This window comes from Schistocerca piceifrons, chromosome X (genome assembly GCF_021461385.2).
Source record: "Schistocerca piceifrons isolate TAMUIC-IGC-003096 chromosome X, iqSchPice1.1, whole genome shotgun sequence".
NCBI classification, from domain to species: Eukaryota; Metazoa; Arthropoda; class Insecta; order Orthoptera; family Acrididae; genus Schistocerca; species Schistocerca piceifrons.
In genome coordinates this window covers 165,897,709-165,913,815 of record NC_060149.1, presented here as the reverse complement: position 1 = coordinate 165,913,815, position 16,107 = coordinate 165,897,709, and the positions used below count along the sequence as shown (strand labels likewise).

Genomic DNA, 16,107 nt, shown 5'->3' with positions numbered 1-16,107 from the left:
TTGGTCACTGGAGCTTTCTACACTACCCCAGTTATGAGTCTCGACGCAAACGCTGCTGAACTACAGCTGTCATACTGGCATGTTTTTCTCCTTGGCAGATAAGTGTGCTTTCTGTTCTCTATACCCAACCATCCATCCTCTGCATCCTTTCTTGATAACTCCCTTGACCACCAATACAGGGTAAGTGCAACTTCTTTGTTGCCTTCTGAAGTTTGCTTTCATATACTGCTTCGGAACCTTAACCTTATGTTCCCTGCCACATGGCTGATGTGTGAGAGCCCTTCACCGCCTTGGCTATGTGTAGAGATCCCCATTCATCTTGGACTTAATTTGCTTCCCAAGGACACTACTCTGGATTCAACCTATTGCTTTCTCAAACTTTGCAGACCACTGTGAGACAGCACCTTCGTGTACACTGATGGTTGCAAGACTAACCTTGGTGTCAGATATACCTTTGTCATTGACAACAAACATTTTAGATACCGGCTTCCAGACCAGTGCTTGATTTTTATTGCAAGGGTTTCCACTCTCATCAGGTCACTCAGTACAAAGGACGTTCAAAAAGTTTTGCACGATTGTTTCTAATTTTTTTACTTTTGTAGGAGGAGAATGAAATTTTTTGTGAACACACTTCAAACATTCAGCTAGAAGTTGGTACATATAAGTATTTTGATCGTGTGAAGGCCCACATGTGTGGTAAAACATTTGATAGCAAGAAAGACCTTATTTCCTGTGTCAAGCGATGATGTAAAAGTCAATCCCCAGAATTTTACCAAAGTGCGTTTAGATCATGGAAAAAACGTTGGGCCAGATGCATCACAGCTGATGGGGTCTACATTGAGTACGCTCAATGTACAGTGAAATGTTCCCAGTATCTTCACAAAAAATTTCATTCTCCTCCTGCAAAAAATAAAAAAAATTGGAGACGACTGTGCAAAACTTTTTGAACACCCTTTGTACATCCAGTGAAACAGGCTTCTCAGTTGTGTATTATGTTCAGATTCACTTAGTGCCGTCCAGAGCCTGTGTGTATTATACATGCACCGTCCCTTAGTGCAACGAACCCATGAATGCCTCCACTCACTCACTCACTCACTGATGATAGAGCCACAGTGATGGTCATATGGGTCCCTGGTCATATTGAAGTGTTGAGGAATGAAGCTGCCGATGCTGCTGCCAAGGCTGCAATCAGACTACCCAGGCCTTTTAGCTATTCTTTCCCTTCGGATGATCTCTGTGTTGCTGCACATAGGAGCATAGTGTCCCTTTGGCATGAACACTGGTCATATCTATATGGGAACGAACTCCAGGAAATTAAATGCCTCCCAACAGCTTGGAGGACTTTCTCTCACCCTTCTCATTCCTAGGAGATACTTATCTTGATTGCATATTGGGTACTGTCATTTCAGTTACCATTATTTAAGTGGAGACCCTGCACTTCTCTGTGCTTACCACAGCCAGCCATTGACAGTGTGCCATTTTCTGCTCCAGTGCTGCTTTTATAACTGTTTGTTTTAACATGTGTTTGCTATCTGAATTTATCAGATATTTAGGCAGATGCAGTACAAGCTGTAGATCGTGTATTACTGCATTTAACCTCAGCTGTTTTGCACCCTAAAGAAGAAGCAGCAGCAGCAGCACCACCACCAACAACAACAACAACAGAGGACATTATGCATTGCATCAAAGAGTAAACACATTTTGCACTGAGAAGGCCTGGGTTCGAGTCCTGACTGCGGCACAAATTTTAATTCATATCTTCACCTTCCAACATTATTGTAGTTGAACTGCTAAGTCGATGAATAACTCATAACAGTGCTACAATGTTATTGGTGGTGTTACAAAGCAGGGCAGTGGCAACAATAAACATAGAAAACATTGCAGTATATCTACAACAACAATTGCTGAAGTTAACATTTTACCAGAAAGAAACCTAAAGAATTTCGTAGAGTGAGAAAGAAGTGCCAGATGAAATATTAGCGTTTCTGCAAGATGAGTCAGTGGAATGTATGGTGTCATATACAGTCTTACTTTGCAGACAATGTACACGAGGAGTGCAATGATAATATGTGCTTAAGTGAAAGTGATTCTAAAACAGGTGTCAAGCCATATAGTTCATCATCCTTGTTGGACAGGGAGCCACAAATCCCATTTCCACTTAAATGTAGTAAAGGACAATCATTGTCCAAGGAGCAGGTACTAAACATAGTTACATAGAGATTTTGAATACTTCTGCAGGAATATGATCATGTAATGAATAAAAAATAGTGGATATTTGAGGGAGGACAAGACGCACTTGTTACAAAAATTGGTGTTAGCGTGTTTCAAGGATACTGGATACAATTTTCAGGATGTGCATTATAGTGACGTACTGTGTTATGTACATGAAACTGTGAGCGGCGTAGATTACAGTGATTTAAAGGGAAGTAGTGGAAGGTTGCAAAACTTCAGACAGTGTTACAGAACTAGAAGACGTAAGATAATGAAATTTCAAACAAAGCGTCAACTTGACTATGCACAGCCAACTGTGGAATTGGCCGCAAAATTTGTTTTCAACTCTGACCAATTGGGATTTGAAGAGGAAATCCATTTGGAAGGAACCCTGGAAATGAGAGGTACAAGAGAGGTGTATCAAGATCAGCTAACATCCGTGCCTTAATGCATTCATATTCAATTATGCCAACTGTTAATATGGATCGCAAATTGGTTGGAAAGTTATTTATTGTGTTGCAAGAAATTGGAGGTGCTCTGCTCGTATGATTCTTTCTCGTGTGCATAATATTGCAACTGTCAAAGGGAATTTTTTTTTTTCACAGCAATCGAGAGTGGGGAAAAACGGGCAGAAGAGAACTAAAACTATTGATGCCCGATTCCTGGTCGGCGTATAAAAATCGTAATCCTTTAGAACAAATGTTCCCTCCTGTAAAAGTGTACTTTGCAGTTCATACCACAGAAACTGGATGCCCCCCCCCCCCCCCCCGAGCCTATAAAACATTACACTGTCTGCAGGTATGCCTTAAAGGATAGCCAGTTTCGTGATGAGCTCCACAAAACAGAACAGACTGTTTCATATTTGGTTGCATGCTGTCACATTCCATAAGTTCTCGTCACTTCGTTACACCAGTATGATTCTTAAAAGCATTCTTTGAGTGGATACCTAGCTGATTGTCCAGTTTGGTACATAATGCCTAAGGGGTTTCTGATTTGATATTGATGGGTCGTACCTCTTTTATCACCGTGGCACACCATTTTTCATTTGGTGTTCATCATTGATCTCGGCACCACCCGGACACTCATTTTCTGTTGCCCTCCTGGCGCACATGGTGAGTCATTAGCAGCTAATATTTTTCCTGTCATGACTGTTGATGTAACACTTCTAAATGATACTTACTAAAGACTAAATATGAGACCTCACACTCAATGGGTTCCTTAAAGAACATTTCACATGTTGTATACATGAAGCTTTGTCATGTAATGCAGAGGAAGGTTGAATAGTCAGAGCTATTTGACTTAAATTCTACAAATAATGTAAAACAAGTTTATATTGTTTAACAACTTGAGCAATGCAAGTAAATTTTCAGTCACTCTGGTTTGCTGTTTGTCGTGTGATAACATTTTTTTAATATCTTGAATTTTTGCTTCCAGCGATTCAGTATTGGATGAATAATTTTCTGCCAGTGGCAGTAACATTTATTTGTCCATAAAAGTTTCACTTTTTGGTTTAAGCAGTGATTTCTTTAATTACTGCAGTTTTTGCAACAAGTCTCTAAAGTTCACTCTTCGTTATATGTAAAACTTTATAAAATGCTCAAGATTTGAAACTGGTTGATTATACAGGTTCCAGGCTATATTTATTTGGCAAATCACAAACATATTCCCCAGTGTCTTTTTGGAAATTTAAAATTCTACAAAGAAGCAAGAAGTCTGCAGAAGTATCAGCACCTGTTTTTGTTGCCACATCTACACTTTCATTCCATTCAGTGAAACCAGAGTCTGAGCCACACTATTTGGGTGAAATGATCCCTTTGAGCATCTGAGTTGATTGCAGCAACGATCTTTGCTCAGAAGGAAATCAGATACATTTGCACTTTTCTAGCATATATATGAAAAGGTATAAGTGAAAAATAAAAACAGTTTTACTTTGCATTAAATCATCCTGGTGCTTCTGCAGCTTGTTCTGAATTTCCTGCTTTGAATATTTACTGGGTTTTCAACAATAGCATCAGTTATCTTCTTCGCAGCCAAACATGAAGCATACACTTAACTTTTTTTAATTGCAATTTTCCAATTTTTTTTATTTGTGTATTAGTAAACATTTGATGCACTGCCAAAAAGCATGCCCCCCCTGCTGCGCCATAAAAAAAATTGTAGCCAATTTGATTCCTTTACATGTTGTTACTATGACAATACTCAACTTATAGTTTATATAACTCGTATGGGGTTCCCTTCTTCAAAGAACTTGAACACCTGCACAAGCACCACTCATAACTGAAGTTACATCATATGTGTGTGTGCAACAGTTTTTTTAAATTAACTCCACAGCAGCATCCAATTTGTTTTTGAAGTTTCAGAACTTAGAACCTTCTTGTGTGTCATCATCTAAACAGTATTGAACCATAGTTGATAGTTGCTCAGTTTTTGAACAATCTTTTTCACTCATCAATCAGTAGAGCAAAATAGTGGTCTTCTTTCACTGCATTGGAGATATATTATAGCATGATATTGCACATGGTGCTAAGATTTTTTTTTCCATGTATTATGTTGTGTGTGTTTTTTCCCTTTTAAAGTTGTTTCCTAACACTTGGATCTTTTTCCCACATAAGTTTCATTAACTCTAAAAAATATTCCCTTATTTACATTATCATTAGATTCATTATGACCTTTTTCAACTATTCCTTGAAAAACTATGTATCAAAGTATATTGCCAATCATTTGTATTTATTCTGTGTTTTCTTGAATTTCCAGAGCGTATGTTTCATGTAGTGGAGTAGCAACAGATGTGTTCTCACCAAACTTATTTTTCAAGTTTTTGAGAGACTCCAAGACAAATATGGAGTTTGTGTGTGGAGCTGCTCTCACGATGATTAAAGTTGGAATTAGGTTCTGTTGCACTTTTCCAGTTAGTGGAACCACCACATACAAAACTAAGCAGTTGGCTTGTTATCACTTTAGTTGGGGACAAAAAAATCAACAGACAAAACAGAATGCATCATCATTTGTAGTAGTATATTCTAGCCATGGATAAATGTTGTACCAACCTGGGTGGAAATTTTTCTTTGTCCCCAAACGAGCGAAAAGGAAAAGTCCTTAATACAGGTTGTTCAGATTCAACAGTCAGTTTCATAGATATATCACGAACTGAAGCAGATTGATTAGTACTGCTAGTGCTGAAAATAGAAAATAAATCTTCACCTTTATTTTCACTGAGATGTCATTTTCAGACTGTTTTAATTCTTTTCCTACTTCCGTTTCATCACCAACACCACCAAACACAATTTTTTCTACTTCACTTCCTGAATCATGGAAACTAACCTCTGCAGTTACAGACGGAGATGTAATGTACTCATTCATTTTAATAACTGTTTGCTGTGAACTGAAGAAATGTGAGATGCTGGGCAGTTTTGCCAAATTACTAAGTTCACTTTAAGGAAAATGTGCAGTTCACTACAAAAGACCACAATGATAACAAATATTCTTTTATCGTTTAGCATCAATAGAAACAATAAAACACTTGCGAACACCCACAAGAAACTGGGGAAGAACTGTTCATTCAATAGATTGATAGACTGCTTCATTTGTTTGTTGTTCAACATGGGCAGATCAATGGATAAGTCAGTGTTAACTTTGTAAGAAAATCTATTTCAAATGTATTTGTTTGATTTTACAGTTTTAATATGAGACAATACAGAATTGTTTAACAAACTGACCGAGTGGTTTGCCATATGCCTATAACTGTATATATTTTATTTCAATTTTATAAAATTAAATTTGATTCTGAAATTGGTCCATCTTATTTGGGTGGGACATGGCCCAACCCCTGGCACCACCCCTTGTGACAGGAGTGCTCTATCTCAAACACAGCCACTCTAATTCAGTACACAGTTAGTGTATTTGTGTAACTTCCAAGCATTAGAGATAATTTAAGAATGAAATGCCACAGCTAGTATATTTTACTATTGTTTTACAGGTTTGCAGAATGGTGTTTTGTTTGAGCTGCTGTCAAACATTTGTAGAAATTGCTATGCATTCTGTGCAAATTGATTTGGATTTATTTTGTTGCAGGGCTGTGTCGACAAACTGATTGAACTCCTTCAGCAGTATGCAAATATTTTGATGGGTGTTGGCCTGGCACTTGCCACAGTTGAAGTTCTGGGTCTTATATTCTCACTAATACTGTGCTGTGCTGTTCGTTCAGAGGACAGATACAAAGCTTAAATTTTTTCCTCTACGGCTATCTTATTTGTTAAATGAGATATAAAACGACTTCTTTCTCAATGCACACAATTAACATAAAGGACCATAATGCGCTTACATACTTCATGGTACATTTATACAGAATATTTTTATGAAACTTATACTGTGCAAGAAGTTTGAATCTCTTAGCCTGCCTGTTTTTTGGCATGTTGTCTTATTTGTTAGATCTGAAGGTAGCATTGAATCATTTATAATTACTTCTCACTTCTGCTGTAAGATTTTTAAATCATTGTTTATAGAATTTCATAAACTTTTTATATGTGCAAATGCTCAGATTTTTTGTTATTTGCTTGAATAAGTCATGACAATCTAATTTATTTGTTGTATGTTGTGATGGATTATTGTCATAGATTAATAGGCAAGTTCACCTTATACAAGTTTAAAGTTGATAGCTGGGTTGGGAATGTTCTTTTTGTTCCCAGAACAGTAGTATTTAGCTGTTACATGTTGTCTGTCAACTTCTTCTCTCCCTCACACGCACACACAGTATTTCTTATATGGGTTTAGTTTTCGACATTCTTAAATATTTGAAGTCTTTATTTTTTTAAGGGTAGGCATAATTTTGTCTTTGGTTAATGTCTGAACCTTTTTCCTCCTAGCAGCTTGATATTTGTGGCCTGCAGTCTTCTTCCTGCAAAGATCTGTGGATTAGTAAAGTTTCATAACATATTTGCACTAGAAAAGAGAAAACCTGTCAGTCATTAATGTACAGTAACTTGCATTTTAATTTCACACTGTTTTTAACAACTAATGCATTGTAGCATAGTTGATATGAGTCTATTTTTAATATTTTTGAAATGACTTTTGGTTGAAGCAAAATGTCTTAAAATTGTGGCACTTACAGGAAGAGGTCTCACTGCTTGTAACACTAGATAAAGTTGAGTTGTGTGGTTAGAATCAAAATCTGTTGTAGTGATGTACTATATTTAAGAATTTAAAGTATCTAGTAGTAAATGTGTAACTGTAGAAATTTTAAGTTTTAAACTTCTTCAGACTTTAAAATGTGGCACAAAACTTAAAAGCACTCAAGCAAGGAATTTGCTAGCAGTCAATGTCACAGGTTATCTGTAATTCAGTTTTCCACCCTATTCTCTGAGTTAGTTGGGAGAGATTAAAAAAAAGGTAGCATAATGTGCTGATGTTAGTCATTTAATTTATACGTATCAGTTTAAATTGTTCAGTAGCAAGTCATTGAGAGACAAAAAAAAATTGTAGATAAAGTGGAAGCCATTGTGAAAAAATACAGCACAATTTTGTAATGGTAAAGTCTTGCCATAATTTGTTAGTACAACATTTTGTGTGTGATGAGTTGCAAATATAATTTTAAAGTTCATTGACATACAAAGCACGGGAAACTATATTTCTGTGTACGATGAGTGCTTGTTGGAAGTTCAGCAACTTTCAACTTTGGAAAAAATGGCTGTTTTAATAAAAGTTATTTTGTCTTCTATCATTTCATGTCTCTCTCTCTCTCTCTCTCTCTCTCTCTCTCTCTCTCTCTCTCTCTCTCTCTCTCTCTCTCTTACTCACTGTATGTTTCATTTGACATAAAATACTCAAAAGCTTTATTATATTTTTTCAAACAGTACTCAAAAATCTTCAGTATATGAGAGTTACTGAAGTATGTGGGTGACAGTAATGTATACAGCTATGAATATGACTGCTTAAATATTATGACCAAATAAATTTGGTAAAAGTTTTATTCTCATAAGATGATTGTCATGATTATTTTATATTTTTAATTTTTTTTTTTTATTTCTTGGACGTATCCAGTATAAGTGCCATAAAGCACTCTAATACTTATCTGCATAAGTAACATAGTTTGTACAGTTTTGTAATTTATGGTCATTAGTTTAATCTTTATAATTTTCAAAGACTTGTGCACCACTGCAGTTTAACAGTTCTTTGTACTTGTGGAGTACCAAACAATGAAATTGCAGTTAGGGCTTGTCATGAGAAATTTTGCTATAATACTAATGCATTTTCATTAATATAAGTCATGACTTGTAATAGTGAATAAGTCATGACTTCCCTTAAAATTTTCAATGAGAACACTTAAAAGTGTAATGCCATATCTGTAGTTCTTCATTCTTAGGGAGCTATTTTTTGTCACTCCTATTTCCAAAGAAAATTAATTTTGCGCAGTTTGGACTACTATGTTACAGCAAGTTACAAATTTGGCTTGGGACCAGTTTTTTCCAATATATTCTATTTTTATATGGTGGTGCTCTCATGTGCTGAACTTACAGGTACCTCTTTTGAATACCCTTAAAATCAAAATTCTAGAAGTACTTAACTGTCAAACTGTGAAGGGTTTTTTGCTCTAGATACTCATAAGGCTATGCATGATATGCTCTCTTATGTTGACAATGGTAATCTCTTGACATTTATAAAATAATGACTGTATCTAAAGCCAATTTGTTAAAATGAAGAGTAGCTTTGGATTCAATCATGATTGTATTTTTCCAACTGTAATTTTGTTTGTTACATCCTCACTCGATTAGTTCAATTATATTTGTTTAATTACAAATGTGAATGATATTTTTGTAAAAAATTTTCATAATTTATTGCTCCCTTGATTCACAAAGATGTGCCAAATATTTTCACTCAAATAAAAAACATCTTTTTAAAAAAAAGAATTAAGTTGTACTCCATATTAAAGGAAACGGATGGAATACTGGAATGCTAATGGTTGTTACTTAAGTGAACATAAAGATTGGGAAGTAATCATTACATAAATGTTGAGTCTTATTTGTATTGCTAGTCAGTAATGCCCCTCTAATGTGTTCAGAAAACATCTTTCTATATGCAAGTTAAGAATTTTATGTTTATACTTCTTAAAGTATTCCAACCAAAATGCTTTTGCCAAACACTTTTTATGTTACGCAGAGATATGGGCGAAAATGCAATATCTAGTGCCCTGAAAGTCCAGGAACATTGGAAGACTTTTGGTAGAGAAACTTCTAAGGAATGTACAGCATTATTAACGTATAAATAAGAAAATAGACAATAATGACATTAGAAATCCAGTCTACTGGCATAATTTCAATCATTGTGCAGCACACAAATCAATGAAGGTTGTAATTTATTCTGTGTGTTCTAGTATATAAGAGAACAATCTGAATATAAATTCACTGTTATAACACACATTTACAAATTTATCAGTTGTTGTAAGATTACAAATTAAAAACTTACGCTCAAAAACTTTACTTTTAATTTGGAAATACTGAGTGACAGCTCTGCCTTGCCTGTGTGTTTGTATCACTGGTCATATTTCTTTGCAGTGTTGTTAAATACATGTATGTGCAGAGTATATGCCAATGAAAAACTATCTTAGACTGAAGTTAATAAATAAATTTATGCATTGTTAATATAGATTTTTAGTATTACCATTTAGAATGAGATTGATTCATTCTTGTCTCTTGAAACCAGGGTTTAAGCTTTAATGGCACAGTTTTTGTTTTTTTCCTCATTTCGTGGTAACTGAAATGGAAGTATGTAAAACATAATGGTGGAATGATATACAGCTTACACAGATAATCTCCTCACAAGTTACCATTAAGCCAAATATTAGTGTTTTTTATGCTATTATGTATTGTAAGTTACTGTCGATGACATTTCATGTAACTATCTAGTCATAAAGCTGTCACGTGCCGAAACTGTTGCTTGATCAACAGTTACTTTCATATTGACTTTGTAGCTTCTTAAACTACTTTAGATAAAGTAGTATGCTAAAAGTAACTGAAAGAAGGAATAACATCATATATTATCAGCATATTGTTAATTGTTTAGAGACACAAATGCAATACTGAGCATGATGTGAAGACTAATTTTCTTTATTTGTATATTAAAACTCTAACGAATTCGCTTAAGCCCTGGTTTAACTATAATGTCGCCATGTTGTAACAGTTACCAAATAACGTAGTAAAGATCAATTAGTAGTTAAGTGTAATTATTTAAAGAATGTATTAAAATGCTAATTCCTGTCATCCTTCTGACTTTTTTTAATAAAACATTTTAACTTACGTTGCTTATCATGTAACATCCTAAGCCCAAATGTAGGTCTTAAGCTGCCAGAAGGTGCAGTTATTAAGAACCCCTTATAACATTTATACTAAGGAAACTCCAAAATTGTTACAGAGTTTATAGGAAGTTGGGTTGGATTGTTCTGTCAGCAGGCAGTATGACCAGAAGTCATGTTCTGTAGTTGTGGGCAAGATTTCTTTACCTTAAACTGTAAGATTCTAAATAGTAAAAGAAATAGGTTTGCGTGTCTGAAAATGGCAAAGAAGGAAAAGAGTGATACATCATTTAAAAGTGGAATTTCAAAATGGTGAATATTTCCCTTACCTGCACTGGAATAGTACGATTTGTCTTACTATCGAGCCATTCAGTGGTGAATTTTCTATGTCTGTTGGTTTTTCTTTAAGTAAACTAATTTGTTAGGAGATGCAGTGACAGTTGAATCTGCACAGAATGCTTTTCAGACCACATGTTTTCTTAGACAACCCAACATGTACACACTTACAAACCTGGGACTAGTTAACAACTGAGTATCTCAGAGAGTGCTAAATTTTTCAGCTACATTATATATTTGCACAGTTTATAAAATCTTAATGATATAACAGATATAAAGAAACAGATTTAGATTCTGACAAAAGTTTTAATAACTTATTAAAAGAAATTTCTCTTCTCAAGAGGCTACAAAAAAAAAAGGTTACAGAAATTGCAGAGCTTCTCTTGAGTAGAACCATATGAAAGTGCAACCCTTAGATGCAAACATTGAGAAAGTGTACAATATGGTATATTTTTAAAGATGACAGGTTTTAGATATAGGTGCTTTTTTAAAAAAAAGGCTGACGAAAGAGTATGAAACCTAATTTCTCAGTGAGAAGGTGGAATCCTGTGACCGTATGCCAAAAGATAAAAGCATGATTAAGAAAATAATTTGAAAGTCTTTTTGCACAAACTACATGACTTACATGTTGCAAAAGAAAGTAATACTCTTTTAAAAAGACCACCGCAACTGCCGAAGAGGTGTTTTGGCAGTGTGAAAATAGGAGGATCTGAAGTAAAAGTAGTTTGATCACCCACACTCTTCACCAGATCGAGCTCAAACTTCCATTTACTCCAACATCTAAAGAAATTTCAGATCTGAAAACTTTCTTCAGTGCACTGAAGATGTTATGTCGGATATAGTTAATAGAACTAAAATAATTATTTGTTGGAAAAAAATGTCGGCTGTTACCCTAAAACGATATTTCTCTACCAAGCTGAGAGCTTTTGATCTTGGCTTGATACTGTCCCGAGATATTTATGCTCAAACTTTATTTATTTTATTTTCATGCTGGACATGTTGTCGTAATCATTTATCAACATACTGACTGTTTATGTAATTTTCTTTTACATTAATCGCAAACACTCCTCTTTATGTACAGAGAATTTTTTAATATACATGGTGTTTGACTTTTATAGATGCAAATTGAAGGGGCAAGTAGAGGAGAGTGAAACAAGCAAATAATCCTAGTAAACATAAGTCCAGAAACCAGTGGTTTCCCAAAACGATGTATGCACAAGTGCAGTCGTGTCAATGTTGTAGCACTGTTAATGTCTAAGGCTACAGTTACGCTGCAGCTTATGGTGAAAGGATGCATATATGGTATGTGCACGATGGCACTGGCATAATTTCGTGTGGCTGTTAAGAAATACATTGTACAAATCTTTGACAACAACCATACGAGCTATCGCTCGCCAATACTGTGGTCTCCCAGAACCCCCAACTTGCACCCAATGGATTTTTTTGCTATTATAAAAACTTTTGTGTATTCCATCCCTGTCAAAATTGTCTGTGAACACTGGGAACACATTGTGTGTAGTTCTCAATTCAGCCTAAAAATGTGTGGAATTTTTTAATGTGTGCAGGCGTTGTTAAGGAGACGTACTGAAGCCTGCCTTTGCATGAATAGTGGTCATGTGGCACTTGTAATGTTTTTTCCTTAAGCGCATTTCTGCCAATTGGATCCTTGTGAAATCTGGTAAAAGGTGTTCATGTACTCAGTCATAATACATCGCACTGTGAAAACTGTTTTAAAGGCCTATTTGTTTGTTTCATTGACCTCTACTTGCACCTTTCTTTTGTACCTATCAGACACTGTATGTATATGGGAGAGATATATGGTTAGCCTTGAGCCCTGAAATGAGATCCTCTCCCCTTAATATTCTCCCAACATCACCCAATTTTATCACCCTCATAACTTCTGCAACATTCTAGTCAAACCATATGACATTCCCAAACCATTATGCTTACCACGCTAGGTTGCTACCACCGCAGTCATCCCTGTTGTACAACCACCTCCATGCACCCACCCAATGCCACCTGCTCCTGTAATAACACAGGAAGATTTGCCCTCTGTTTTAACTGATGATCAAACAGATGCGGTACAACTTAAGTTTTTGTAACATGGCAGAATTGTTCCCTATAATTTTAGGAAGATGTTTTCAATGAGTTATCAGGCTCCTCCATGTTTTTGTAGCTGATCAGCCGGTCACATTTCCCTGTGTCACTGTTTTCCTCGTGTTGACTGCCAGTTTTAGGATATCTGATTGGTTTTATGCATCTTAAAATATGAGAGATAGTTACATTGTGGAGATATCCATGAGTGAGTGTCAGACTTACCCTTAATTGTTTTATAGTACTTTAGACATTTTAAGCACATTCATTCATGCTAATTTTTGTATGGGTGCTGATGAGTTCACCATTGAGTGCCTATAGACCACGCATGCACACACATAGTATCACAGGCAGAGCAAAAAATGAACCAACATGTTGTATCTGAACAAACTTGTGTCCATTGTGTGGCATTTTATGTTAAAATAACCTCTGTATTGTCAGAGTGCATGAATGGTTATAGAACACTGTGCCATGTGGATCTCCAGTACCCAGTAGCTGAACATACTTTACAGTATGACTCTAGGGACTGGTGAGCCTGCCTCGAATTTATCTCCATTAAAAAAACTCCACTCTCATTTTTCATCAATATTTTTATACATGTATATTTTTTCCTCTTTTTCACTTAACTATTTTCTTCTTTGCTTTTACTTTTTCATTTTCATTCTCCTGCTTCTTCTCTTTTTCATTTTCTTCTCTCTCAGTTTTTAATTGCTGTATTTTTTTTTCCTGTCATCAATCTTAACTTCACAATATCCCACTGAACTGAAGCTAGCACAGTGCTTACCAATGTGCTATGTGATGTCCCACCCTTCATCTCTGTCTGGCCTTGTCATCGGTACAGGTGATTCACTTTCATTCTGGTCTCAGTGACATGCCCTCCTTTTTAATCTTCCTCAACCTATCTGTCTCTCCTACCAGAGAAAGAAACTATTAGTTCCAAAAACTAAGATAGTGTACTGTACTTTCACTTCTAGATGTGTGTATCGGCAGTACTGACTGAAGGGTGGTTGTTGTTGTTATTAAAAAAAGAGCAGTTTCAAACACCAACAATGAAACTAATTTTCTTTTTCTCCTCCTCCAATTGGACATTCTGCAGTGGTTTGATGCAGGTAACATCAGATGTGGTTGGGCAATTACTTTGAAACTCAGCAAAGTCAGATTTCTAGCAAGTCTGTATAGAAAATTCCTGTGACAATGATATCCGTAAAAAACTAAACTCTTGTCTGAATATGCCTTGGAAGGGGTCACTGGATGCAGATATGGAGGGGCATGTGGTCAGCACACCACTCTCCCAGCCGTATGTCAGTTTACGAGACCGGAGCCGCTACTTCACAGTTGAGTAGCTTCTCAGTTTGCCTCACAAGGGCTGAGTGCACTTTGCTAGCCAACAGTGCTCGGCAGACCGGATGGTCACCCATCCAGGTGCTAGCCCAGCCCAATAGTGCTTAACTTTAGGGATCTGATGGGAACTGGTGTTACCACTGCAGCAAGGCCATTGGCAGTAAAAAAAGAATGGGCCATAAAATTTGTTTACAGAAATGATACAGAAGGTGTTAAGTGTTACCTTTTGGCTTCTCTCTTTCATGTTGAAAAACTTCCATGCGATTTTCACTTGTCCAAAGTCTAACATTATGGAGATAAATTGTGCAAAAAAAAAAGTGGATTAATTTGAAAAAATTGATCATTCAGAATAGTGGTTCTCTAGAACTGCAGTGCAGAATTTGTACTTTTTGTGTGGTCATCAGGAATAAGATGCTTGAAGGAACTGCAGTTTGTATGGCATCTGATTCAGATGTTTTTCCATATCTGGCCATACCATAAGTTAATGGATTTTAAGTTCATTGCTTGTGTTGTGGATTCCCTAGGGCTCCTTGTGTGAGTTGCACATATACATTCAACATTTTCTGTTGTGAGTGGACAAACTATGCTTTTCCATTTGAAGGTGCAGCCACCTATGAATTTTTTATGCTACTCATAAATTTGCTCGTAAAAAGGGGGCTCTTTGTGGAATTCTCAACAAAATGTATGTTAACAATGGACTCAAATTTTACTAATTGCTGCACATAAAACATTCATTCCTATGGTATCGTTGTTTTCCTACAAACAGCAACACAGCTTTGAGTTGAAGTTATACATAAACCGTTCAAAACTTTCAACTTTGTAACAGGACACTGGAGTTGCAGGTGTGTCTTTTGTGGTTTATCAGATGTAAATTTTTGAAATCTGTTGCACCTTTTTAAATAACCTCATATCTCACCTCTGGAAGGCAAATTGATGAGCTTGGTTAGTACTTTCAGACAGATTGGCGTAATGATTATTTGGAATTTTTCCCCCCCTCTGTAACAGGGTAAATATGCAGGGGATGGTAGAATATTCTTAGATTCCACTATTAATGCTGGGGCTTGAAGCTTTGAAAGTAGCATTTTGCAGGTTAGTTGGTGTCAGTCTTCAGGGGCCTACCAGTTCACGTCTTTAAGGTTTTCCATGATGTCCTCCATTGAGACATGTGTCCATTATGCTGCCCTTCTTTGTATTCATTCAATGTACCCTGTTAATCCTATCTAGTATGGATCCCACACTCTTTAGAAATATTATGGGATGGGTTGCAGCACTGTTTTGTGACCAATCTCATTTGTAACCCAACTTTATTTTCACATTATCCTACCAGTTAACAAAAGTTGATGGATTTTAGTTGTGACTTATTAATATACAGGGTTTCTCAAAAGTTTTGATACAAATTGAACGTGTTATAGCATCCAAACTAAATAAGATACTTGCACCATGTCTTAGCAGACACAGGGCATAATCTTGTTGGAAAAGACTGTCCTGGCAGTCAGCCAGTTGTGGTAACATAAACAGGTGGGAACATTGTGTTTGTTTACCTTACCACACATGTGGAATGTTGCTTTGTCAGAAAATGTTAGGTTACCCTCCTGGAAATGGAAAAAAGAACACATTGACACCGGTGTGTCAGACTCACCATACTTGCTCCGGACACTGCGAGAGGGCTGTACAAGCAATGATCACACGCACGGCACAGCGGACACACCAGGAACCGCGGTGTTGGCCGTCGAATGGCGCTAGCTGCGCAGCATTTGTGCACCACCGCCGTCAGTGTCAGCCAGTTTGCCGTGGCATACGGAGCTCCATTGCAGTCTTTAACAGTGGTAGCATGCCGCGAC

At 36.3% G+C, this 16,107-nt stretch overlaps 1 protein-coding gene across 1 annotated transcript in view; it reads left to right on the top strand.

The window, feature by feature from the left end:
• Window positions 1-10,463, top strand: part of LOC124721589 (CD82 antigen) — a 97,861-nt gene extending 87,398 nt beyond the window's left edge. Inside the window, exon 5 of the mRNA XM_047246638.1 lies at window positions 6,283-10,463. Coding sequence (XP_047102594.1) covers window positions 6,283-6,435 — 153 coding nt within the window. The 3' untranslated portion in view covers window positions 6,436-10,463. The remainder of the gene's footprint in view (window positions 1-6,282) is intronic.
• The last annotated feature ends 5,644 nt before the right edge of the window (window positions 10,464-16,107 follow it).